The 26,194-nt window shown below is 60.1% G+C and overlaps 1 protein-coding gene across 1 annotated transcript; it reads left to right on the top strand.

Moving 5' to 3' along the window:
- Nucleotides 1–8,842: 8,842 nt before the first annotated feature.
- CCDC27 (coiled-coil domain containing 27) lies at nt 8,843–25,522 on the top strand. The gene is given in 13 exon segments (XM_071217177.1): nt 8,843–9,126; nt 9,778–9,910; nt 11,582–11,692; nt 12,679–12,836; nt 15,702–15,881; nt 16,602–16,682; nt 16,976–17,384; nt 17,539–17,669; nt 21,169–21,246; nt 21,520–21,732; nt 24,178–24,282; nt 25,330–25,377; nt 25,379–25,522. Coding segments are annotated over 13 exon segments (1,974 nt in total). The 5' UTR covers nt 8,843–8,874; the 3' UTR covers nt 25,454–25,522.
- Nucleotides 25,523–26,194: the final 672 nt, after the last annotated feature.

Genomic DNA, 26,194 nt, shown 5'->3' with positions numbered 1-26,194 from the left:
GCTGGGCCGTGAGCGACGGTCAGAGCTGAGGCCCTGGGGCATCGCCAGACCCTGGGCCGTGCAAACCAGAGCCAGAGCCGCTGGTCAGCTGGCCAGGGGTGGTGGGCAAGGACATGCTGAGTGACTGTCACCTGCCCAGGGGGCAGTGGACAAGGACACACCAAGTGAGGGTCACCTGCCCAGGGGCGGTGGGCAAGGACACACCGAGGGACACACAGTGTAGTCAAATGCAATACACACTGGGAAGAGAGTTAGAGCCGGGGTGGGTGTGCAGGGGGAGGCAGCCGGGGGCAAGGGTGTTGGTGAGAAGTGGGGAGCGGGAAGTAGGGGAGGGCGCCCTGGAGGGCACGGCCGAGGAGAGGCCCAGAGGCTTCCTGCAAAGGCGCAGCCCTGCCCGAGCGGCTGCCACCCTCGCACTTCTCCCCTCCAGCCCCTCACCTCCCCCACAGCCCCCACCCCCTCCCAGCCCCTCACCTCACCCCTCCAGCCCCTCATCCCCTCCCAGCCCCTCATGCCCCCCCTTAGCAGCTGTGGCTCTGGGTGGTGACCACAGAACCAACCAAGCTAAAACCTGGGCGCTGTGACCCTTTCCGAGACCCTGTTGGCTGGACGCCAACCCGTGGACGACAGCAGTCGAGAAGCGGGGCCCGCTGTCTCAGGCCGCGGTGGAGGAGGCGCTCGCGGCACCACAGTCACTTCCCGGGCCCGCGGTCAGCCCTCTGGCTCGCGCCGAGTCCCTCCTGCCCGGCCGGAGTCTGGGCGCCCCCCAGGGCAAGCGCGGCTCACCTGCCAATGGTGCGTCTCCCAGCCACCCCTGGCGCCCCCGAGAGGGCTGCGTCCACTCACGGCAGGCGCTACAGAGGCGCCGTCGAGGCCACGACGCTGCAGTCCACCGCATCCTCCGGGCAGCACCCAGGGTAGCCGGCGACGGTCTGGCCTTGGACGTGACCATTTGTACCTCGTTTTGGGTCCATCCGTGTGCTCTGATTTGCTCCTCAGGACAGGAGGCAGGGAGACCCTGGGAAGGGCCGCCTGCCTATGCTGGGCTTCCGGGCGGCCTGCTTGGCGGCGGGAAGGGCACGGCCCAGGGCAAGCACTGCGCCCGGAGCGCCCCCGCAGTGGCCTGCTGAGCGCACCCACATCGTGCATGGGGGCTCGGCAGAAAATCCACCTGGACACTGAGAAGGGCACGGGCTCGCACGGTGGCTGGAGGAAAGTGCTGCGTGGTCCCCTGGCCGCGAGGACACCACGTCAGCTGTGGGGGGCACCGCACCGCGGACGCTGCTGCAGAAACGGGCGCCGCCCCCCGACCCCCTCTGGAAGCTGAGAGAAGCCGCCGGGTTCTCGTGCTGACGGAGCTCGGGGGGGCCCCCCAGGGGCATGGCCATCGTGGGTCTCCTTGGACCAGAGCTGCAGAGCCGAGCAGAGGCCCGGAGAAGACAGGGAACGGGGGCCCCGTGCCAGAGCCCCCCTGCCTGGGAGGCACCCGCCCGACGCCGAGGGGCACGTTGGCCAGCTAAGCTCCCGACGCCAAATTTGACATCCTTCGGGGCCACGTCCCTCCAAGCCCCTTTAAGCACATGCCCCTGGCGCCAGCGACAGCTCCTGTTCATCAGGCCCCTACGAGGCCAAAGGCACCACCGGGTGCTTTGCTTAAAACTCACTCCTACCGGGTTTGTTGTGGCTGACACTTCAAACAAGTTGCAATTTCGGCCGTCAAATATTTGCCTATTTACTTGTTATCGTCTTTCTCTGGACTGTACGCGCCACGAGGCAGAGGCCATTCTGGTTTCTTTGTTTTTTTAAAAATTTATTTCTCTTCCCCACCCCCCACCCCCCCGGTTGTCTGCTCTCTGTGTCCATTCTCTGTGTGTTCTTCTGTGACTGCTTCTATCCTTATCAGCGGCACGGGAATCTGTGTTTCTTTTTGTTGTGTCATCTTGTTGTGTCAGCTTTCCGTGTGTACGGCGCCATTCCTGGGCAGGCTGCACTTTCTTTCGCGCTGGGTGGCTCTCCTTACGGGGCGCACTCCTTGCGCGTGGGGCTCCCCTACGTGGGGGACACCCCTGCGTGGCACGGCACTCCTTGCGCGCATCAGCACTGCGCGTGGCCAGCTCCACACGGGTCAAGGAGGCCCGGGGTTTGAACCGCGGACCTCCCATGTGGTAGACGGACGCCCTAACCACTGGGCCAAGTCCGCTTCCCCCATTCTGTTTTATTCACCAGTAGACGCAGCTCCGGGCAGCTCAACAACTGGTCAGAAGCGACGCTGTGTCTGGCCTCCCCACGTCACTGCCGAGGACAGGGCTGGGGAGGGATGCAATGCGCCCGGCTTGCGGAGCCTGCGCCCTTCGCACGTCACGCTGTGCTGACCCCAGGGCTTTCTGGAGCAAATGATCCTCAAGTGAAGATGAGAGTCCCGTTCAGAGACGCTCAGACCAGCTTTACAGGGGCGCCCTGAGTGTTTTCCAATTGCATCTGATAAAACTTGTAACGAATCCCCAGGAGGGCACTCACCTGTCAAGTCCACAGGGGTCAGCTTCACCAGGGCAGGGCTCAGCCGCCGCCCGTCGCCCTGGGTGGTCGCTGGCAGAAGAGCCCCTTCCCCGAGGGTTGGCTGAAGGCGGCCAAGAGATCGTGGGTCACGGCACGGAGGAGGCGGTGCCCCTCTGCGACCCAGAGGACCCCTCCCCACAGCCACCTCCCACCGCGTATTCCTGGTGACAGAAGGAGCCCGGCCAAGGGCTTCAGCAGGACAGCCCAAGATGCCCGCGGGGCAAGCGCAGGCCCTGTGAGCAGGCCAGGGGAAAGGGTCCACCTCAAAACCCGCAAGTGCGGCTGGCGCTGCTCTCACCAGTTCTCAAGCCCGAGGCATGGGCAGATGCCTTTTCAAGGAAAAAAACTTGATTTGATAATAAAGTTACTTAAATACAGACAGACATAAAACCAGGTGTGGATTCCTCTTACGTAACTATTAAACCAAAACTAATTTACAAGTTAAATACAAACCACTAAACCAACTGAATGCAAACACACACACCTGTGGCATGGGGGCACGTCCCCTCCTGCCCACCTCCCTCGGGCTGCGCATCTGTCCAGCTGCAGGGGATCGTGGGTCCCGCAGACTCACGTCCCCACCGCTCTTTTCTTTCAAACGACAGCAGGCGTCCCCTGGGTGGGAGGAAGTCAGCCACCACGTGACCCCAGGACAATCACGTCCACTGGATGCCAGTGTGGGCACCAGCTCAGCAGGCCCTGCAACCCCACGGCGACGCTGGGCTGGTTGGACCCACACTGATCTTCGTGATACCACAAGTTGGTGTCGATGCAGGCAGAGTGCTGTGAACATAGGTATCTGCCCCTTTCTGGGAAGCAGGGACACTGCAGCAATGGGCGAAGGGCATTGCCCAGGGTCACAGGGCCAGCAGGTGACCTCTAAGATGGTAAAGTGTGTGCCCAGTCATGTCATGAAAACAGACCCAGAATTAGGGCACTTGGCCCAGAGCACCTGGGCTTATGGCCCACGGCCAGCTGCGGAGGCCGCCGACCCCCATTCTGCATGGAGCCCACCCGTCCCTAAGCGGCCAGATAGTGGTCACTGCGGCAGTGCTTCCAGGAGAAGCAATTTCAAGTCGTTTCCATCCTCATGCCACTCGGCCACCTGCAGCCTTACAGAATGGGCCCTGAGGTATTTCCAAAAATTTCGTTCCAGGGTACTGTCGGCCTACAGTTCCTGAAAAAATAGGTTATAACTCGTGGACCTAGGCTATGCCCCTTTTGTGAAATAGTAAAACATTTTCCCTAAGGTAAAAATAAGTTGCCAGGACCTATGCTTCCAACACCAGAAACTGCTCCAGGGTCAGCAACTCCAGCCTGGTCTGTTTCTGAACATCCTGGGAGTTGACTATGACTTTCATGTTTTTAACGGTTGTAAAAGAGAAGAAAGAAGAAAGACAAAGAAGCATCAGAGGCCACCTGAGATCCCACAAAGCCCAAAGCCGAATGCTTCCTGACCCTTATGCCAGATAAGTGAAGCAAATTCCATCCATGATGAGCAGAGGAAAGACCCAGTAAGAGCAGGGACCAGCGAAGCAGGGAACAAAAACAGAGAAAAGCTGATGGAATCAAAAGCTGGTTCTATGAGAAGGAAAATAAAATTGATAAACTTCTAGCTAGACTGCTCAGGACAAAATAAGAGAAGATACGATTTACCAACATCAGGAATAGAAAAAGGGACATGACTACTGATCCACATGCGCTGAAAGGAAAACAACAGCCTCTTGTGGAAAATGGCATGTTAATGAATTTGACAAGAAAGAGAAAACATGACTAAACTGTGTCTATTAAGGAAATTGAATTTATAGTTAAAAATCTTTCCACAAAAAGATGAAAACAAAAAACCTGGTCATGGAGTGGCTGGCAAAGTCTATCAAATAGTTAAGAAAGAATAATACCTATTCTACACAAACACTTCCTGAAAATTGAAGTAGGGTGGGGGGACATGCCCAAGTGGGTGTAAACGTATGGTAGATGGACCTTTTGACTAGATTCAGTTAAGGGATCTTCCTTTTGATTAGATCACTTTAATAGGGCGTGACCCAGGGTAGGTCTTAATCCTTTTGCCAGAGTCCTTTACAAATGGAGGAATAAAAAGCTGCTGACAGAAAAAAGCAGCAGAGACAAGAAGAAACCTCCAGAAGTTGAAATCAACAATCCCAGGCAGAGCAGCCTGAAGCGGAAGCAGGAGGGAGAGATGAGTGGCCGCTGTGACGTGCCTAATGGTCTACAGCTGGGCTCAGAGGGAAAGCATCTTTAGATGAGCCTTGATTTGGACACTTTCATGGCCTCAGAACTGTAGGCTTTAACCTAATAAATTCCCATAGTGAAAGCCAACCCATTTCTGGTATACTGCTCCCAGCAGTTTTCAGCAAACGAAAACAGGTCTTTCAATTAAGAGCTGGAAAGTGCCAGCATCTGCACTGCCCGTCACCACACTGTACAGCATCTCAGGCTGCTGAAAATAGCTAAGGGGAAGAAAAGTCCTGAATAAAGTCAACTGCAAGGACAGTCAAAATTCAAAGGACACGAAATGCTACCCGAGTGAATAAATGCACGTAGAATCCTTGTAGGAAAAAAAGGTGCACTTAAAACTTGGAGAAGAGCCCGGCAACATCCAGACCAAGGTGTTTCCTTTTAAACTGAGGAAGACGGGGAAGTAGGCGCTCCTGAGGTGGCAGGGAGCTCGCACGTAAAATTAAAAATATTAAAAATTTGGGAAAGAAGGGGAAGTGAGGGGCGGGGTGAGAGCTCTAAACTGAAATAAACCATTTGGACAGGCCCTTGCGCCCTCACCCTCGTGGGACGTGCGACGGGCCAGCCCTGCCCTGGACGGTAGGCCTTTTACTCCCCACCCCAGCCCCAAGATGAGGGCTTGGCCACGCGTGGGAGCAGAGAGTGCCGAAATCCACGCACCGAACCACGCTCCGTGCAGCATCTCAGACCCACGAAGACGGCGGAGCGGAACAGAAGGTGCTGGACGGGGCCCACTGCGAAAGCAGCTCCGAGCGCGACTGCTTGCGAATTGAACTTTTGCTGAAGAGCTTGGAGGAAACATCCAGATTCTGGTGCTCTTCCGACTCGATCCTCACAGAAACTCCTTCCCCAGCCCACAGCGGTTCTGCCGGGGGGGGGGGGCGGGGTGTGGGCTGGGGCCCCCCGGGGCTTCAGGGCAATTGATAAGGCTCTGGGGGCTGGTGGCCAGGTTTGTCCCGTTTGCAAAAACTCACCACGTCGGCGCACTTGCCGGTCTGCAGGTTACACTGGCTGGACTGTGGACGTACGACTTCAACGAAAAGCGTGAAAGTGCGTCTATGTCAAGAGTGGGGGCAGAAGGCGTTTAATCTCCTAGATAATTGAAAACTAAGATTTGCCAGCTCTCCAAAAACATGCACATTGTAAGCTTTCACGGACGGTCTTAATTGGTAACAGTGAGGCGGGTGGCAGCCCCTTTTCAGAACCCCGCACGCACAGTATTAGGCCGAGAGTCGACGCCCTACTCAGCGCACCAGGAGTAACTAAACCCTTGGGGAAGAGCAGGGTGGGGCGGGTGGGCGCTCCCAACGCCAGGGCAAAACCGGGCAGCTTGAAAGCCCCAGGCCTGCGCCTCGGCCACACCGGGCAGCGCCGGGGCAGCACGCGCTGCAAGTGTCCACCCTGCTCCTTGCGCGGTGGGCTCCACCTGGCCTGCGGCAGCTGTGGCCAAGGGTGCCAGCAGGAAGTCCAGGGCCCTGCCTCCTGGGGCCGCAGTCCTGAAAACGCGCTCCCTGGGGCGGAGCGGGCTCTGCCAGGTGAGCCAGGGGCGTGCATGCAGCGTCCTCAGCAGGCTGGGGGCTCCACGTGCAGGAACGCCCAGGTACGGACACCTGTCGCGCCTCCGAGGCCACCACGCCGGGCCAGGGCCCGCCATCGCCGGGCAGCCTCCCACGCGTAAGAGGATCTGCCAGGGAGGCTTCCGGAACTCAAGGCAGACCAGCCCCCAGGCGGCCGGTCCTGCGCGAGGCTCTCCGGCGCGCCGGGTGGAACCCGGAGGCTCTCGGGGAGGGCACCGGCCCCCGCCCTGCCCGCACTGTCCCCAGTGCAGCCTGGTCCCTGCACTCCTGTCCACATGTCACACTGCCATTCCCGGACGAGCCCAGCACCTCTGGCCCCAGCCCTCAAACGCCGTCCGCTCTGTCCAGGAGGTGCGTCCCGGGTACCTGCACGGCCGGCTCGCCAACCCCATCGGGCCTCTGCGCCAACGCCCCCTCGTCCCCGGCCGCGGCGCGCTGCCCGCCTCCCGCTCCCCGCCTGCTCCTTCTCCAGGCAGCTCTCGCTCCTGCGCTCTGCCTGCTTGTTTGCCGAATGTCCGTCTGCGTCTCCACCAGGTTCAGCCGGGCCAGGACGGGGTCTCAGCTGCGCTCAGAGCCCCCAGCCCCCCAGTGGTGCCAGCACCCTGCAGGTACTGAAGGGGGAGCATTTGCGGGCCTGAGGGGGCGGGGCCTGGGCGTGGAGAGGCGCTGGGACCCCCGCCCCGCCGCCGCCTCCCCACTTCTCTGTGCCTTTTCCGAGGGTGGATCCCCTCCTCCCCGCACACCTTGCTCTGAGGCAAGAGGGTTTGTTTTTGCTCCTTATTTCCATCTTTGCAGAAAGTGGTTTTGCAAGGAAACCTTTTTTAAAGGAGTGAAACGAGGAACTTTTTAGTTGGTCCGAGTTCCCGTGTGGGTTTTAGGAGGACGCCTTGAGACGCCGGGGGCCCTTGCCTGAGGACGCGGCCCAAGACTCCTGCGCCGGATGCGGGTGGCCGGGGGGGCCCCTGGCGCGCCGGGAAGGAAACGCAGGTGTCCCTCCTGCACTTCATTTATTAGCACTAAGGGGGGCCCCGGCACCCGTGCCCTGCCAGGTGGCCTGTCCGACGACCCCACACGTGACCTCCGTGTTTCGGGGAAACCTGGCCATTTGCTCGAGAAGCCGCAAGGCCAGAACTCTCCACCCCTTTACGTAGCTCCAAAGTCTGTCCCCAGGTAAGTTTTCAATGCTGGCTTCCCTAACCGAGCTGTGAGCTGGGGGTGGGACCCACCTGTGAGCTCTTCAAAGACGCTGCCATGGCGAGCGGATGTGGCTCAAGCAATTGGGCTCCCATCTGCCATATGGGAGGTCCAGGGTTCAATACCCGGGGCCTCTTGGCGAAGGCGAGCGGGCCCACATGGCGTGCTGGCCGAGTGGAGTGCTGGCCTATGTAAGAGTACTGGCCCATGCAGAGAGCTGGTGCAGCAAGATAACTCAACAAAGAGACACAGGTGAGAGACAATAAGAGATGCAGCAGACCAAGGAAATGAGGTGGCGCAAGAGAAGGATCACCTCTCTCCCACTCCAGAAGGTCCCAGGATTGGTTCCTGGAGCTGCCTAATGAGAATACAACAGACACGGAAGAACATGCAGTGAATGGACACAGAGAACGGAATAAATAAATCTTAAAAAAAAATAAAGATGCTGTCAGTTTGGGGGGTCACCTGACTCAGGGCGACCCTCAGTCCAGGCTCAATTTCATATGTCCATCCTCCAAAACTGGGGACACTAAATTCCTGTTGCTGAACCACTCTGTGCTACTTGGTTGCAGCAGCACCAGCCACCTCAGCTCCATTCCCCACTCCGCCCCCAACGACACTAAGCTCTTTGCTTCCCATCAATGGAATCACACACCAGGGAGGCCTCGGGGTCTGCTTCTGCCACTTTTCACAGTGTTTTCAAGGTTTGAGAAACACGCAGTGGCCCTGAGAAGGCTTTTCCAGGGAGCAGCCTGGCCCTGGGAACTTGCCAACATGGTTCTTAAATGTCCTTTTCAACCCCAAGACTGAGAACCCGGGACACAGAGGTTCTACAGACAACAAGAGGGTTTTCTCCAGAAGAGCTCTCTCCCTCCAGCCAATTCCATTTTTAAAAAAGAATCATCTTTTCAGGTGCTAAGAACTGCTTCAAAACTATGGAATTTAACGAAGGACATTTAAAATTTTCATAGCAGAGTCACTGCCCCAGGAAACCCCGATGATGGAGCAAGGAAAGGCGCCAAGGCAGGCGGGCTGTCACGCCCCGGCCGCTTCTCTGGTTCTGCGATAAGCTAAGATGGGGTGGGAGCAGCTCTGGGTCCCCTTCCCAGCTCCTTCTCCTAATTGCAGAAAACTGAGACGAACGCATGCCCGGTTTCCGTGGAGACGACTGTGATGCCACAGGAACCCGCGCGGCCCCCGAGAGCTCTGGAAGCGGGTCTCCTGGGCCGTGGAAGGCGGCTGCTTCCTGCTCGCCGTCATGCGCTCTTCGACGTCCGGCGCCAGGCCTGCGATGCCATCCAAGCCCCGGTGGTCGGTCCGAGTGGCGAGCCTGGAAATTTGGCCTCCCTTCCTGACATTCCCCCAAACGTATGCCGACATGCCCAAGAGGGGCAGCACAGAGCCCAGCTCGGTGGCCAAGGGCCTGACCCTGCTCCGGAAGGTGGCCAGCCAGGGCCCCAGGGCCCCAGAGTGGAAACTGCGCGGCGATCAGCGCTCGCTCAGCAGGTCGGCCCAGGCCATCAGCTGCTACTACGAGAAGAGGGTAAGGACCCGGAGGAGGCCACCCGACCGGTCCCTGGGGACGCCTGGCTTCCCCCGCTTGACGGCAGGCCCATCCGTCACCAGGGAGAGACACGGCATGGGTGCCACAGGCGCGGCCGGCTCCAGAGGCTGTTCTGAGCCCGGGGCAGGGTGACCGGAGCAGGCCCGGCCGCCCCTTCTCACTCATCCGCCCGTTTTCCATGCCACGTCCCAGCCCTGCCTCCAGAAGGGTCTGGCACCCCTCCGGGGTCTGCTGGGGACTTGGCTGCTTCATGTGGGCTTTCCAGACCACTGACCTTGACTTTCCCCAGCAGGGAACCCTGTCCGGGCCGGGGCAGGGGAGAGAATGTGCAGCTTTGTGGTCAGACTTCCTAGGCATGGCCTTGAAAAGGAGAGGAAGTCCAGGTGGAAAGGTCAGAGGCGCCGCGTACCGTGCTGCGAGCCCGCAAGGTCGCCCGGCCCCGGCGCTACGCGGACGCGGAGCTCCCGATCAGGGGCAGGCGTTGCAGCTGCGCCGCCGGCTTCCCTGCGGCCTCCCGGCGTGCGGCTGGGGTGCACCCGGCACGGAGCACAGCTACGAGCGTGCCCGGGTGGGAGAGGACTTTCCGAGCCACCGCGCTCAGCGGCTGTCCCCCTTTTCCCACCCCGTCAGAGTGAAGCCAAGGCGGCCGCCAGCCCCGGGGACACTGGCTTTGTGTCCCAAGTGGAGGAGCTGCGAAGGGCCTTTCTCATGCGTCCTGGCTGCCCACAGTTCAGCACCAGGGCCACGTCCATGTCCCAGTTTGGTAAGAGCCACCAACGAGGGCCGCCGTGGTGTGACACCCCCTCCCCTGCCCGGCCCAGGCGGCCTCCCTGCACCAACCCCCTCCAACCTGTACTGGTGACCAGAGTGGGACACGCGTGGGGCCACAGCTTCTCCTGAAGAGCCAGTCTGTGTGCAGGAAGCCTGGGTGGGAAGAAGCAGCTGAGGCCAAGTGGGAACAGGATGGGAAAGAGGGAGGGAAGACCGGCTTCTCCTTTTTGCTCTTATTGTCATTACCATTATCACTATCATCACCACCGTCATCATCACCATAACCACCTTCATCACTATCACTGGCATCACCCCCGTCACCGTCACCACCACCATCACCACCATCACCTTCATCGCCACCATCACCACCATCACCTTCATCACCACCATCATCACCTTCATCACCATCGTCATCACCAATATCACTGTCATCACCTTCATCACACCACCATCATCACCGTCAAAATCATCACCATCTTCATATCACCATCATGACCACCATGACCTTCATCATCTCCATCATCATCACCACCATCATCTCCTTCATCACCACCATGATCATCACCACCATCATCTCCTTCATCACCATCATCACGATCATCATTGTCATCACCCTCATCACACCACCAACATCACCATCATCATCATATCACCATCATGACCACCATCACCTTCATCACCACCATCATCACCTTCATCACCACCATCATCACCTTCATCACCACCATCATCACCTCCATCCCTCTCATCATCACTACCATCACCATCATCACCATCATCACCATCATCACCATCATCACCTTCTCCATCAAATCATTATCACCACCATTACCGTCACCATTCTCCTCCTTCTCATTATATTTTGTCTCCCAGTCTTCTTGGTTTTGTCTTGTTTTGAATTTTCCTACTTATCCAAGATTCAGTAGGACTGGAGAGGGGGGAGATGGAGATGGTTGAAGATTCTAGAAACTTCAGGAAAGATGTACTTTCTTGCAAGTAAGGATGAGCCAACGATAGCTCATGCGTAGTAATCATCTCTTAGAGTTTTAGTGACCATCTTGTCTGTCCCCTCATTGTTTTGATAAGGAACATGAGGCTCTGAGAAGATGCTAACGAGCTCAGAGGCCACCCAAGGCAAGGTTGGTCAGAGCCGAGGTTTCATCCCAGGTGCCCTGGCTCGTGACCTGGTCTTGCACCTCTCCCCTCTCACGACAACCTCAGGGACTGTGAGGTGGCAGCTTAGTGCCCATGATGCATCCAGATGGGCCTGGGTGTGGACCTCAGCTGGTCAGCTGGGCAATGGATGGAAACAGGCTCTGCCCTCTGGGTGAGCCTTGTCTAGAGGAAGAGGGACATCGGTGAGACTTTCAGAGGAGCTGGTATTGTAGAAGGGAGTGTGGGGTCTGCTCTTCCAGGGCAGAGAGGACGTGTCCATGAGCAAAGATTAAATTCCACCTGGGTCTTGTTCAGGTGGACACAGCCAGAAGTGGGCAGTAGGATGCAGCCCACTGGTTCCAATCCAGCCCATGGTTCTGATTCCATGATCCACCTGAAAATGTCGTCTTCAACCCTCCTCCAAGTTTAAAGAAGGGCATCACTGCTCCTGAGGTCTTGGCAAGAAAATGCTTTAGTGGTAACCGGTTGGTGTGTCTACATTCCGCAGGGATGGCCACAGCTACGGCTTTTCCCAGGGATGTGGGCATCAGCGCTGAGACCTGGAAAAGGACGGGGGACCCGCTGTCCAGCCCACAGGGCTCGGACACAAGTGCGGATGGTAAGGCGGGGCCTGTCCAGCCTTAGCTGAGCGCACTGTGGGTCTCCCCCTGGCCCGTGGGCACCCTACCTGCACCTGGGGCCTCTGAGCACGAGGGCCTGCCCCTCAGGGGCACCTTCCTCATCCTGCCTGATGGAGCCCCTTTCCCAGGGGTCACCAAGGCCCTGGAGCAGTGGGGCCTTGTGTTTAGCAAAACTGTGGCCAGATTCCGCTTCCCACCTGTCTGTCCCCTACCTGCCCATTGCCCACCTGTCCATCTCTGACTTATCCATCCCCTACCTGTCCAGCACCACCTGTCCATCTCCTACCTGTCCACCCCCACCCATCCAGCCCCACCTGTCCATCTCCTACCTGTCCACCCCCACCCATCCAGCCCCCCCGTCCATCTCCTACCTGTCCACCCCCACCCATCCAGCCCCACCTGTCCATCTCCTGTCCATTCCCCACCTGTCTGTCCCCCACCTGGCCCTGTGTCCCTTACACAGGGCCCACAGACACCCCTTCAACACTGTTTCTATAGACAAATGCACTTGCTTTCTTTTACCCAAGGGGAAATCCACACTAAGATACATCCTTCTTCGCCTAAATGTGATGAAACCTAGAGGCTAGCAGGGGCCACCTATGCCCCTGGGGGGGGGGAGCCAAGGTCCAAGGAGGAGAAGGGACAGCATCTGGGACCCCTCCCGTGACTGTGGGGTCCCCACGCTGAAGGTCATGACTAGGTCTTCACTCAGTTTTCGGCACGTGCCCGGGCGAGGCTGTGGGCAGCAGCACGGCCTGAGCTCCTGAGCCACGTCTCGGGGGTGAGATGGACGTTAGACAAATTGTGGTGAAACACTGAAATTTTGTGGGGCTAAGAGATGAGCAGGGGCCCTGGTGGGCAGTAGGGGTTTCCAAGGAGGCCCCAAAAGGGCCAGAGGGGTCACGAGGATGCAACTTGCTTGGGGTACAGGGGGACAGTCGCGCCTCCGCCCCTCTCTTGGCAGGGCGCCTCCTTCCCACTAGCAAGAGCGCCTGCGAGTTGGTCAGCTTAAGGAAGGGCAGCCAAGCAGGCTCAGTGGGCCCAGCGGCCAGCAGCCCTGTGGGGGCCCAGAGCGCCCCCGGAAGGAGGGTGCCCTGGTACATCTCCATCATCCACGAGAAGGTACCGGCTGGGGTGGGCGGCACACTTCCAGCCCGCACTCCCTCGTTCTCGAGGCTGCCACGGGACACTCTGGTTCTGGCGTGGCCCAGCCATGGCCAAAAATGAGGTCGGGACTCAATGTTTCGGCTTCTACTAGTCGGGCATTTGACACATCTCCTGGCCCTTGTGCCTCCCCACCCCACACGTGCAGTTCACCAGCCTGCGTCCCCTTCTCTCCCACCACCTGCCACGGACCTTCCACGCTTCTGCCGTGGAGGGAAAAACAATCAGCGTGTGGCATTATTTTCTCTCCATCCACGCCTACGAATGAGACTGACCTATAATTTACCCGGGTGGTAACTCCCTTGTCCAGCGGTGGTGCCCAGATTACTCCAGCTTCATTTTCAAAGTCAAGAAGTACAGTGTTTCCTTTTTCCATTCTGGCAACGTTTCCTTTGATAGCTGCTGTTTCCTCCATAAAGGGCTGAAGGATTCACCGTCAAAGCCTTCTTGGCCCCAAGTTTAATCTTAGAGGGAAGCTTTTTCATGACAAATGCAATTCCTTGGAAAGATGTGCAGATTTCCCTTTTGCTCTGGTTTCAGTTCCGGTCACTGTGTTTTTCTAGGAATTTGTCTGTGTCCTACACGTTTTCAAATCAAACCCCAAACAGTAGCATCTGCTTCCTCCCCTGAGCTCTTGGGACTTAGCTGGGACAGCCTCCTCTTCATTGTGGACATGGGCCCTTGGACTTGCCCTCTTTTTTTTACCTGTCAAGGTTTGCTGTCCCCGGGGACATACCAAGGCAAGCTCAGGAGGGGAGACTTATCTAGCCACCTTCCTGCGGCTAATTCTGGGGTCATTAAACTTCCTTCTGTCTTCCTTGATTAGGTTTATCAATTTTAATATTTTTTTCAAAGAATCAGCTTTTGGTTTTGTTGGTGTTCTCTAGTATAAATTTGTTTTCCATATTATCAATTTCTTTTTTTTTAAAGTTGGTGAGGCCAAATTATGGAAATGAGGAACACTAAAGTTTGGATCATTGGTGGGGGCACAGCAGGGGCTTCTGAGGCACCACCAATGTGGGTCTCTGAGCATTCCTTTTATTTTAATTCCTTAAACTCCATCTCTACATTTTATGATAGATTTCACAATTTTTAAAAATGTCTATACCACTTGAGCAAGCAATTCCACTTCTGGGAATAGCTTGAGGATGGAATTAGATCAACCCACACAGACACGTAAAAGGAGTTCACTGCCATATTAGCCCCAACGGCTGGGGGAGATTCACCAGCTCATGTGCACGAACTGCCCAGGGGAAGGCTGCAGGCATGGCTGCCTCCAGGAGCTCAAACCACATCGGCAGGGTTCTCTTGCTCTTGTCTCTGCTTTCCCCTGGGCTGGTTTCTGACATAGAGAGGCCCTTCCCATTTGATAATTAGAGCCACTGGCAGCAGTGAGCTTGCATTGTGCAAACTCGGTTGCCCCAGTGGGAAATAATCTTCATTGTCTTAGTGTTCACTGGGCAACTCTCCGTGGCCAGGGGATTAAATGTGATTAGCTGCATCATTATACTTTCCTTTAACTTTGTATTTTGACAGTTTCAGACATAAACTAGTACAAATAATTCCCATAAACCCTCCAATCAGATTCCCCAAATGTTATTGCCACATTTTCTTAATTCTCCTCTCCCTCCACTGCCTGCTCTCCCCACCCCCGTATCATGAATTCTTGCACTTAGCTTTATTTCCTTCCTTCTACTTTCTGAAGGTTTAATTTGCAGTTCTTTTTCTGAATTCTTGAGTTGGAGACTTAGATGACTGATTTTCAACTTTGTCCCCAAATAGTCACATCTTAAAGCTATAAATGTGTCTTTACTCACAGCTTTAGCTGCATCTTACAAGGTTCGGTATGTCCAAATGTTCATCATCATTCAGTTCAAAATATTTTCTAATTAATTTTGTGATTTCTACTTTTTTTTAAGATTTTTTGTTTCCTCCCCTCACCCCAAGTTGTCCGCTCTCTGTGTCCATTTGCTGTGTGTTCTTCTGTGTCCGCTTGCAATTGTGTCAGTGGCACCTGGAATCTGTGTCTCTTTTTGTTGTCCTCTTGTTGTGTCAGCTCTCTGTGTGTGTGGTGCCACTCCTGGGCAGGTTGCACTTTTTTCATACAGGGTAGCCCTCCTTACGGGGCGCACTCCTTGCGCGTGGGGCTCCCCTACACAGGGGACACCCCTGCTTGGCACGGCACTCCTTGCACGCATCAGCACTGTGTGTGGGCCAGCTCGCCACGTGGGTCAGGAGGCCCTGGATACCGAACCCAGGACCTCCCATATGGTAGGCGGACGCTCAATCAGTTGAGCCACATCCGCTTCCCTGATTTCTACTTTGCCCCATGGGTTATGTAGAAGCAAATTGCTTAATTTCCAAACCTTTGGGAGATGATTTTCCAGCTCTCTGTCCTTCCAGAATTTTGCTTGGGATCATTTTCCTCCTGGCTAAAGAATTCCCGTTTGTGTTGAAGGTCAGGTCTACTTCCAGTTCCTCGTTGTCCAAGCACATCTCCCTCTTGCCTGCACTTTGGAAGAATTGAAGGAATTGGGATTTTGAGAATTGCGGGTTGAGGGGCGGAGGGCCCAGCTCCCCGACAGGCACCTCGGGGGCGACCTGCGAGAGTGTGGCTGCTAAAGGCAGGGCCACTGGGAGACGGGCGTCCTTCAGGCTCAGGGGAGGGGGCCGGCCGGGAGCCGGGCCCGAGGCGGGGCTGCCCCGTGTCCCCTGCGGCGGGGACGTGGCGGGGCTGGGGCCACGGGTGTGGCCGCGGGAGAGGGGGCTCGGGGTCCCGGGGAGGAAGGGCCGTGGGCCCCACGCGGCCACCCTTTCCTGCAGGATCACTGCCTGTCCGTGCTGGGGGAGGAATTCCGGCGCCTGTCGGAGCTGGAGGCCCAGAGCCGCGCGAAGGACAAGGAGATGGTGGCGCTGCGGGAGGAGAGGGAGGCGCTGGCGCAGCAGCTGAGGAGTCTCCTCCGAAGCAGGAGCGTTGGACGGGCCTTCCCGCTGGGCGTGAGGGTGAGTGGCCGCAGGCCCGGCCTCCCGCGGGCCCCCAGCCCGGCCCGCCACCCAGGAGGTGCTGGCCGCTGGACGTGGCCGGGGCCCAGGGGGCTTTGCCTGGGCCAGCGTGGCGGATGCGCGCACAGAGCCCGGGCCACGGTCCCGGTTCACCTCTGCCTGGGGGGGCCAGGCGCCCTCCCGGCTCGCCCTCCTCACCTGCGGAAGGCGGGCCTGAGCTCACCTGCCTCCCTGAAACCCCAGGAGGCCCAAGGCTGCGCTGCAGGTGGAACCCCCAGACGGGGCCCTGTGCCGTGGGCAGCCCTGTAGCCCAGCGGTTAGTGCCGCAGGCTTGGACCCACCCGAGCTGGCTGCGGGTCCCACCTGCCCCCTGTGCAGGCCCCGTGGTGTCCTCGTCTGCCAGGTGGGGAGGCGATCTCACCCTCCTGGCTCGGGCAGAGGGCTGGACCGGGCAGGCGTGCAGAGCCCAGCCCTGAGCAGGGGCCCACAGCGTGGCCAAGGCTGCCCCGAGCACCGCTTCCTGCCCACGGGCTGCTCGCCGGCTGGCCGCTGTCCCCACCCCAGCACCCACTGCCCCTGTCCCTGGGCAGGAGGAGGGGGGACACCCTGCCCGGAGAGGAGTGGCCACACCCCCCCAGGAGGACAGGCCGTCAACGCGTGGCCCTGGAGGAGCCGAGGGGGACAGGGTGGGAGCCTGAGGGTGACACAGGCTCCTCGCAGGAGCGGCCGCTGCAGGTCCTGCCGAAGCCAGAGGAGGAGGAGGAGGAGCAGCGGTGCTGGAAGCAGGTGCACGCTGGCCAGGTGTGGCCTCTGCCGCGAGGAGCCGGCCAGGGCCCTCCCTGGCCCTCCTGGAGGGCATCCCCCCCAGCACAGGCCCTCGGCCGCCACCCCGGGGACAGGTGGGGTGGAGGGTCGGTGCCCGGGAAAGCAGCTCTGCCGCGGCCCCTGGAGGAGCGAGGACGAGCCGGGGCGCCCGATGCTCCCCCCCGGATTCCCCGAGCCCTCCCCAGGCCCCCGCCGCGGAGTCCTCCCCCTCCCTGAGAGCCCCCCACTGGGGGATGCCACAGTCCTGCCCGGCCTCCCTTCCCCCCCAGATGCGAGAGGAGTCTGCCCCGGACGGCGGCGGCCAGGAGGAGGCGGACGGGGAAGCGGCCCCGGAGAGGGGCCAGGGGCTCCGAGCGCAGGGGCCCGTGGGCGAGACGGGCGCCCTGGGGGAGGAAAAGAGCGTGCTAGAGGAGGACGGCGAGCTGGAGGAGGAGGAGGAGGAGGAGGAGGAGAAGGAGGAGGGGGAGGGGGAGGGAGAAAGGGAGGGGGAGGAGCTAGAAGAGGAGCTGGAAGAGGAGCCGGAAGAGGAGCGGGGAGGCGCGGTGGCCAGGCGGCCCTACTCGGTGGACAGAGCCTTCGAGGACGAGCTCATCGCCAGGCTGGAGGAGTGTGAGCAGGTGATTCAGGAGTTCCAGTACGAGCTGGAGGTCACCAGGAGCAGATACTCCATGGCGACAGGTGGGGCGCTGGAGGGGGCGGGGCATGCTGGCTCCCAGGGGCGCAGGCACCCCGAGCCGTGTGGGGCAGCACCTGCCACTTCCCCCCCGGCCGTCGCTGCGTCTCGCTCTTCCCCAGCCCCTCGTTGCCACCTCCTTTTCCTCCCACCCATCAGGAACGATCACGTCCTTACAAAGGCAAGTGGATTTCCAAGAGTCCCAAATGCAAAAGCTGAACACGGAAAACGAGAATCTGCAGAAGGAGCTGCAGGAGCGGAAGAGCCAGCTGCACGCCATGACCGACAAGGTGGGGGGCCCCGGCGGCGCACCCCACTTCCCGTACCCCCACGGTGCGGGGGACACCCTGGACCCGCCAGCCGGGGTCCGTCGTGCCAGGGGCGCAGGGCTCCTTAGTGACAGAGCTGGAGCGGACAGCCAGGCCCGTGGGGGCCGAAGCCCGCCCCTGTGCTCCCACCGAGCCCACCCCTTCTCGGGCTTGTGTTCCTGTGGTCACACTTGCTCAGTTTTATTTTTATCAGAGTTTGGCACATGGCCTAGAGAATCAGCTAGAATAGCCTCTGACTCCTGCCTCCCACCTGCCCTACCCCCGAGGCCACTGACAACTTTCAGCTGATTGCTCTGGACTTTCTCCCTCACAGCCCACTTAAAGCAACCCTCCCCGGTTTTCTCAGTGTTCACGTCATTTGCTGCGACCCTCACCTCCCTGCCTACCCACACAGGGACTCTTTTCAACCCACCTTCCTCCCATATTATCCTGATTTACGGTATTAGGGCAACAGTTGGTAATAGACAAGACTTCCGTGAGATAAGCCACCATTTAACAACGGCCGCGCCCACATCTTTTTCTTTCTTGAGTTTCCCTCCTGTTTTCTGTGGGGCTCATCCTCCAGTGCTTTTTTTTTGGAAAAGGATGATGGTAAATTTGGGGGGGGGGGCCCATATGTCTGCAAATGTCCTTATTCTCCACATTAATAAAGTTTGCTTGGAGATAGAATTCCAGTCTGGAAGAGAGTCTCATCCGAGTTCAAGGGCATCGTCCCGCTGTCCCCCAGCGTCCAGGGTTGCTGGGGAGAATCCTGAATTCGTCCCGGGCCTGGATCTCGTGCACAAAACTGGTCTTGGTTGTCGTTCATTTCTCTCTGGAAAGTTGTCCCAAACGTTCTGAACCATTGTGAGCTCATACCTAACCGGAAGCCTATTTTCATCCACTGCGCGAGGCACGCAACCTCGAAACCCATGTCCTGAACTTCTGGAAGTTTCCTTTGCTGTCTTGTCTTGTGTTTCCTCCTCTCTGTTGTCTCTGAACTCCTCTCCTGACACTTGTGTTTTTTTGTCGTTGGACCTCCTCCTCTGGTCTTATTTTTTCTTCCTTGCTATTCCCTCTTGTTTTTACCCGTTTTTGTCCTTGTCTCTTTGCTCTGCTGTCTAGGAGATTTCCTCAGCTTTGTCAGCACCTCCCCTATCGAGTTTTCACTGTCATAACACTTCAACTTTCCGAGGTGCCTCCTTAGTTCTTTGAAGGCTTGTTTTGGAGGCACACCCCTTGCTTCCCAGCTGTAGCCTCTTCTCTTACCTTGATGACAGGGTTGTTGTGGCTGTTTTTTAACTGCTCGCACCATTTCTATTTCTTACAGTTTCCTTTTTAGGTTGGTTTTTGGTCTCTGTCATTCATGCTAGAACTCTGCTCCACGTCAGAGCCGACCGGAAGTCCTGAGCACAAGCGTGTGTGTGTGTGTGTGTGTGTGTGTGTGTGTGTGAGAGTGTGTGTGTGGGTGGCAGCTCAGAGCTTTGTGCCAGAGGGGTGCACTTCACATTTCAATGGGGAGCCCCTCGGCCATGCCTGCAGGCCTCTGCTCTTGGTAAGAGCCTCTGAACCCTGGAAACCAGGAGGCTTCTTGCCGTAAGAAGGGCGGGCTGCTGGTGTTCGGGGGCCCGGCGGGGGAGGACGGCTGAGGAACGCTCAGCGCACACAGCCGGGGTCCGGCGCCGCCCACCCCAAGAGCCTCCGCTGCCTCTAACCTCAGGGCTTTGGGGGCAGGGGGCCCAGCAGCCCACCCGCCCCCGTCATCGCAGCTGCATGCCCAGAAGCCGGTACCACGCTTTCCGAGACTTTCTGCAGCCTGAGTGTCAATCGGGCCGGTTTTCGTGCCTTGAACCCAGCTTAGGCTTTCTTGGATCGCTGCATCAGACAGCAGGTGCCCCGCTGCTGTCCAGCTTCCAAATGCTCTCAGTCCTCTTCTCCCCGCTCTTCTCCCCATCCGGTTCAGTTCACTGGGCTGCTCGAGCAAATCCATGCAGTGGGTTGGTTTAAACAACGGGGGTTTAGAGCCAAAAGAACGTCCACGGCGAGGCGACCCCCAGGCCGTGCTTCCTTCCCAGAGACCCGCTCTGGGGCCGCGGCGGGGGCCCTGGGTGCCGGGCGCCTCCGTCACAGCGCAGGGCACCTGGCGGCTTCTCCTGGCCTCTCCCTGCTCTGCTGGTTCCACCACGTCCAGCTCTTGCTTCTGGCTTTTCCTCTCTGTGCCTGGATTCCATTCTCCTACCAAGGACTCCAGGGACGGGGTTAAGACCCGCCCTGCTGAAGCAGCCCCCCAGGGCCCCTCGACGACGGGCGCAGCCCCCCAGGGCTCCTCGACAACAGAAGCGGCCCCCCAGGGCCCCTCGATGACAGATGCAGCCCCCCAGGGCCCCTCGACAACAGAAGCGGCCCCCCAGGGCCCCTCGACGACAGGCGCAGCCCCCCAGGGCCCCTCGACGACAGGCGCACACTCACGGCAACGCTCCGGGCAAAAGGACACGTTTCTTGCAAGCAACGCTTGGCGGCAGAGGCTCAAAACCGCCTGGCCCAATTTCCGCTTGCCATAGCGAGAAGGCCGGTCTGTGCTGGTGTTCCGTCTTCGACGAGACAAGCTCTTACATAGACTTAAACTGCATTAAACAATGGTCAAAATAAATACGATACAATGAAAACTTTGATAACATTTCATTTTATTTTTTTTTTTAAGATTTATTTTTTAATTTATTTCTCTCCCCCCTCCCCGCACGTTGTCTGCTCTCTGTCCATTTGCTGTCTTCTTCTGTCACAGCTTCTATCCTTATCTTACTAATAGATTTGCTAATTGGCATTTCAATAGCCAGAGTTGAAAATTCCCTAATGAACTTTGTTTATAAAACATTTATTGAGAGCCTGCTATGTAAACATCTAAGAATTTATTCTTCTTTTTTTTTAAGATTTATTTTATTTATTTTTCTCCCCTTCCTCCCCCCTGCCCCAGTTGTCTGTTCTCTGTGTCTATTTGCTGCATGTTCTTCTTCATCCACTTCTGTTGTTGTCAGCAGCACGGGAATCTGTGTTTCTTTTTGTTGCGTCATCTTGCTGTGGCAGCTCTCCGTGTGTGCAGGGCTCCTCCTGGGAAGGCTGCACTTTCTTTCGTGTGGGGCAGCTCTCCTTACGGGGTGCACTCCTTGTGCGTGGGGCTCCCCTATGCGGGGGACACCCCTGCGGGACAGAGCACTCCTTGCGCGCATCAGCACTGTGCATTGGCCAGCTGCACACTTGTCAAGGAGGTCCAGGGTTTGCACCGTGGACCTCCCATGTGGTAGATGGACGCCCTATCCATTGGGCCAAGTCCACTTCCCTTTGATGACATTTTAAAAGCACGTGTTTTTGGGTCTGGTTTTCCAAACCCCACCCCATGCTCAACAGAAGCCCCCGTGCTCCCACCTTAGTGGGGCAAAGCTGGATGCGAGCGTCCGACCTGCCCATCTCCCTGTCTTCCTTCCAGTTCTCCAACATCCGGGAAGATAAGAAGCACGCAGAGATGATGGGGTTCATCGAGAAGGACAACTTTCTGCTCCGACAGGTGACCGCCGGGGCGCAGTGGAGGGTCGGCACAGCTCCTTCCGCTGGACCACCCATTCACGGCCGAACCTGTGTCCACCTATTTCAGACAGCATCCCACTCGACAAATCTCAGGGCCCCAGATCCGCGCGGAGGGCTCCCTGTGATCGTGGGGTCCAGATTTGGCTTGGCAGCAGAGACAGTAGCAACTGCCTTGGGGGGCAGGGTGGGGACCTCGTGCAGTGGGTTTGGGCCAGGTGGACCCACGTCCCTGCGCCCCCGGCCCTTCCCCTAGCAAGTGCTGGAGCTGGAGAGCAAACTGACGAGGCAAGATCACGTCATCTCAGAGTTCAACGCCACAGTGGGCCAGCTGCAGGCGCAGGTGAGCCTCGGCCAGAACCTCCTGCAGCGGCAGAAGCAGCTACAAGAGGGGCTGCAGAGCAGGAACGAGACGATCCAGCAGGCCGAGCAGCAGGCCCGCGTGGCCCTGGAGAGCGCCCAGTCCAGGGTAGGCTCAGCGCCCCCCCCCCCCGAAGGGGTGCCCGGGGGCCTGCCTTCTGCAGGAGGGGCAGGGGGCCTGGCTCACGCCCCTGGTGTGCTGGCACCTGGCCCAGCGTTGACGGTGGAGGAAGGGGGCAAGTGGAGCCAGGGGTGGTGCAAGGGGTGCCCCGTGGGCAGGGGGAGCTGGAGGTGGTGCAGGGGGGAGCCCTGTAGGCAGGGGGAGTCCCATGGACGGTGCAGCAGGGTCCCATGGGTGGGAGGCCCTGCGGGCAGGGGTGGCCCCGTGGGCAGGGGGGAGCCAGAGGTGGTACAGGGGATACCTTCTGGGCAGGGGGAGCACTGCGTGGGCAGGAGGCCCTGTGGGCGGGGGCCCCATGGGCAGGGTCTTGTCGACAGGGAGGCAGCCTCGGGATGGCTGGGAAGGGCCCACGGCTTGGGGCAGCTGGCTGCCAGGAGGCGGGCACCGAGGCGGGAGGGCGCCCATTTGGGCACATGGTGGAGTGCGCACACTCCGCCAGGGCCACGCTGAGCTCGGCTCACCCCTGCACAAGGCAGCCGAGGGGCCTCTCTCCGGCCCTGCCCCTGACAGGGACCCTGCAGCAGCAGAGGGCCAGTGGCCACCCAGGACCCCAGGACTGCGGGGGGCACGGGGCCTGGACTTCGGCCTGTCCTGATGGCAGGGCCCCCTCTCAGCCACCGTGCCGCGGGAGAAGGCCACGTGCACCCACCCCCAGGCGAGGGTCCAGGGGCCCCAGTGGAAATCCGTTAAGAGCCCACCCGAGTTAGAATCCAAAATCAAGCCCAGGTAGACGCCGCGCTCGGGCACCACCCAGCAAGAACGCCACCCCAACTGCACCGCGCTCCTTCGCGTCTGGGCGGGCCTCTTCCCGCTGGCTCAGACAGCGTCGTCGGGGGACGGCACACTTGCTGTCTTTTGGAAAACTGTTTCCAATCCAGACAAGCACCCGGCTGGCAATGGTGTAGGTTTCATTCCATGTGCCAACTCACATCGACCTGGTATTGCCTGGGGTGCTGTGCTAAGAAAGATTCTGAGGCTCGGTCTGAGGTCAGCAGGAAAGGAGGCTGAGACAGACCTAGGCGGTTGAAAGGGGCTGGACCTCCCTCCCAGGTGACGGCCAGCCCTGTGGTGGGAGGCGCCTCCGGCACAGAGCCTGTGATCCTGGTTCCTTCGGTAGCACCCGCCCCTGGTGCAGTAACTGGCACAGAGTTGATGCACAATAAATACTGGAACGAAGGAGTGGAGCCCCTCCCCGTCTGAGGCCCGGGGCCCATTGCGCTCCTGCTGCCACGACACCCCTGTCCAAGGGGCGAGGTGGACGAGCTTGTGACTCTCCTAGGTCATGGTTCGCTGGCCTGGCCCCTGCTGGGCCATCTCCACCTCGTCTGGGCCTCTGGACATGCACGTGGAGGAGCTGCTGCTTGCCACGTCCCTGGGGCGAGGGGTCTCCACCTGAGAGTTTCTGGGGTGCAGACTGGAGGAGTTTTGGTTGTGGGAGGCGCAATCTGCTCCCCTCGGGAGAGGCAGAAGGGGCTGCACTGGGGCGAGGCGTTGAGGGCAGCGAAAGGCTCCAGAGGTGTCCACACCTGACCACGTAAGGAGGCCACGCTTCCCGGAAGCGAGGAGGGGCTGCCCACGCCACTGTTCAACGCTGAGAGGAGAGGCAGCACGCGAGCAGGGTGCTCCCGCTCACTTTGTGCAGGAAAACCCCGAAAGGCCAGGTAGCGGCCGGTACGGAAGGTCCCCGGGGAGGCAGCGGGAAGCTGCAGGGAGGTCTGGCCCGGCTTTGGGGTTTTTTGGTTTTGGTTTTTGCCATGTGCAAGTTTTACGTTTTCCAGAAAAAAAAATGAGTTGGCATGGTCTCGCCTTGGTCTGCCAGGGCTGCTACGACAAGTACCGCCCAGGGGTGGCTCAAACCCAGCCCGTAGGGCCCCTCCGCTGTGGAGGCTGGAGCGCCAGATGCGGACGCGTGTCCGGGCGGGCTGCGACCCGTCACCAGCGGCCCCTCTCCTCGCCGGCTCCTCTGGGCGCCACCGCTTTCTGGTCCTGCTGTCCAGCCTGTCGGACTTTCCTCTCTTGCTAAGGCCTCGAGCCATGCGGTCAGGCCCGCCCTGAGCCCACTGTCCCCGCTAAGCAGGATCTCAGATGAGTCCCCACCTTGACCAGCGCCGCATCTTCAAAGGTTCAGCTCCTAAGTGGGTTCACGCCCCCAGGAGGGGCAGTGTGTCTTCTCTGGGGGGCTCGATCTAGCACCAACAGGAAGAAAGCACGGGCTTTGGGGTCAGGCCTTCCGGCTCCTTCCAGCTTCATGGCCATAAACATGAAGGTGCTGCCCCTTTCAGTCCTGCCAAGTCCAGGGCGGCCACGGGCCCCGCTCGACCCGGCCGCGGCGCTTCCCGGGCACGGCCCGCAGCGGCTCCCCTGTGCCCACAGCTGGAGAGACTGCGGAGCAAGATCATCCAGGCCACCTTCAGCAACACAGGGGTCAAGAACCTGAGCATCGAGATCTCGGACAACGACATCCTGGAGAGTCTGCAGGTAAAGGCGGCTCCAGGCCGGCGCCCCGTCCGCAGCGCGGGGCGGAGGGGACGGCCCGGACTGGCTTCTGGGGACCCCACTCTCGCCCGGGGGCTGTGGCTGTGCCGAGCGGGCCCGGGACCGACGTTTCTCTCGGCTCAGGCTGCGAGGAGCAGACGGTCCCTCAGGTGGAGCCACCGACGGGGGACGGCAGCTTGGTGGCCTTGGCCCAGGGCTGGCGAATCCAGGCTGCTCTCAGCAGAACGGGGGGGGCACCCAGGGACGGGCAGCAGGAGCAAAGCCTCCGGTCCCCGCGGTGGGGCAGCCGCTCAGGCTTCACCTGCAGACAAAGCCGGCGGCCGCACCTGCCCAGCGGGGTGCCCAGCTCCTGGCGGTGGCCTCCGCTGGAATCCTCGGCCCCCTGCAGCCGGTCCCTTAGCTGGCCCGAGCCCCAGGCGTTTCCCTTCTGCCCCGGGGAGAAAGACCCGCGGTCGAGGCGCCTGTGGGGGCCAACTGCCCCGGCCCGTGCCCCGTCCTAGGGCGGCCGGGAGGTCACGTACATCGCAGCCCTTCTGCTCCCCGCGTGAGCTGCCTCCAACAGCAGCCCGTTGGCCCTACATGTGCCGTGACCTTCCAGCACCCAGGTTTCCCTGTAGAGCGGGGTGGGCCCCTGGAGAAGGTCAGTGACGCCCCTCAGATTAGAGTGGGGACCCACGGGGGCACCTGGGGAGACGCCCCTCGATCCTGTTGTTTGGGGGCAGGAGGGAGCAGCCTTGGCTTCTGTGTGTGTCTGGGGCAGCGGTGGCCTGGGGGGGGCAGACCCCGAGGGGCAGGCGCTGGGGCTCTTCCCAGTTCTGGGGGGCTTGAGGGCACCGGGCCTGGGGGCCGCAGCCACGTCTCTTCCCACCTCTGCGGCTCCCGCGGGGGGCGCTGGCAGTCAGCCAGGGAGGTGCTCACACCGCCGCCCCGTCCCGCGCAGGCGGCTGCAGCCCGGCGGGGGGAGGAAGGGGAGGCGCGGCGGCCGCAGCGCCGGAGGCAGGCAGGCCCCGCAGCTGCCGTCTCTCCTAGCGGGTCATCTCGGAGAGAACCGACTACTACAACCAGCTGAGGCAGAAGGGGGGTGAAGGTGCCGCCGCCGACCCAGAGCGACGCCTCACCGCCTGTCAGAGCCAAGAAGCCAGCCCTCAAGTAGCCCCCCCAGCCCCCGCCCCAGAGGCCAGGCCCCGGCTCCAGAACCCCTCGGGGCTCCGGCCCCACCCGCTCCCAGTCAGAAATAAACTGCGCTGCGCCCCGCTAGCCTGCTGCGCCCCCCGCCTGCTGCGCCCCCTCGCCTGCTGCGCCCCCCGGCCTGCTGCACCCCCTCGCCTCCTGCGCCCCCTCGCCTGCTGCGCCCCCTGCCTGCTGCGCCCCACTAGCCTGCTGCGCCCCCTGCCTGCTGCGCCCCCTGCCTCCTGCGCCCCCCCGCCTGCTGCACCCCACTGGCCTGCTGCGCCCTCCCCGCCTGCTGCGCCCCCTCGCCTGCTGTGCCCCCCGGCCTGCTGCACCCCCTCGCCTCCTGCGCCCCCTCGCCTGCCGCGCCCCCTGCCTGCTGCGCCCCACTAGCCTGCTGCGCCCCCTCGCCTGCTACGCCCCCTCGCCTCCTGTGCCCCACTAGCCTGTTGCGCCCCCCCCGCCTGCTGCGCCCCACTAGCCTGTTGCGCCCCCCGCTTGCTGCGCCCCCTCGCCTGCTGCGCCCCCCCTCACCTGCTGCGCCCCCTCACCTCCTGCGCCCCCCCCGCCTGCTGCGCCCCACTGGCCTGCTGTGCCCCCCTCGCCTGCTGCGCCCCGCTCGCCTGCTGCGCGCCACTCGCCTGCTGCGCCCTCCTCACCTGCCGCGGCCCCCTCGCCTGTCGTGGCCCCCGGCCTGCCACGCCCCTCTGGCCTGCGGTGTCCC

The sequence above is a fragment of the Dasypus novemcinctus genome, chromosome 9 (genome assembly GCF_030445035.2).
Source record: "Dasypus novemcinctus isolate mDasNov1 chromosome 9, mDasNov1.1.hap2, whole genome shotgun sequence".
Taxonomy (NCBI): Eukaryota; Metazoa; Chordata; class Mammalia; order Cingulata; family Dasypodidae; genus Dasypus; species Dasypus novemcinctus.
The sequence above is the reverse complement of the archived record's forward strand: the minus strand, read 5'-3'. Positions and strand labels throughout refer to the sequence as shown.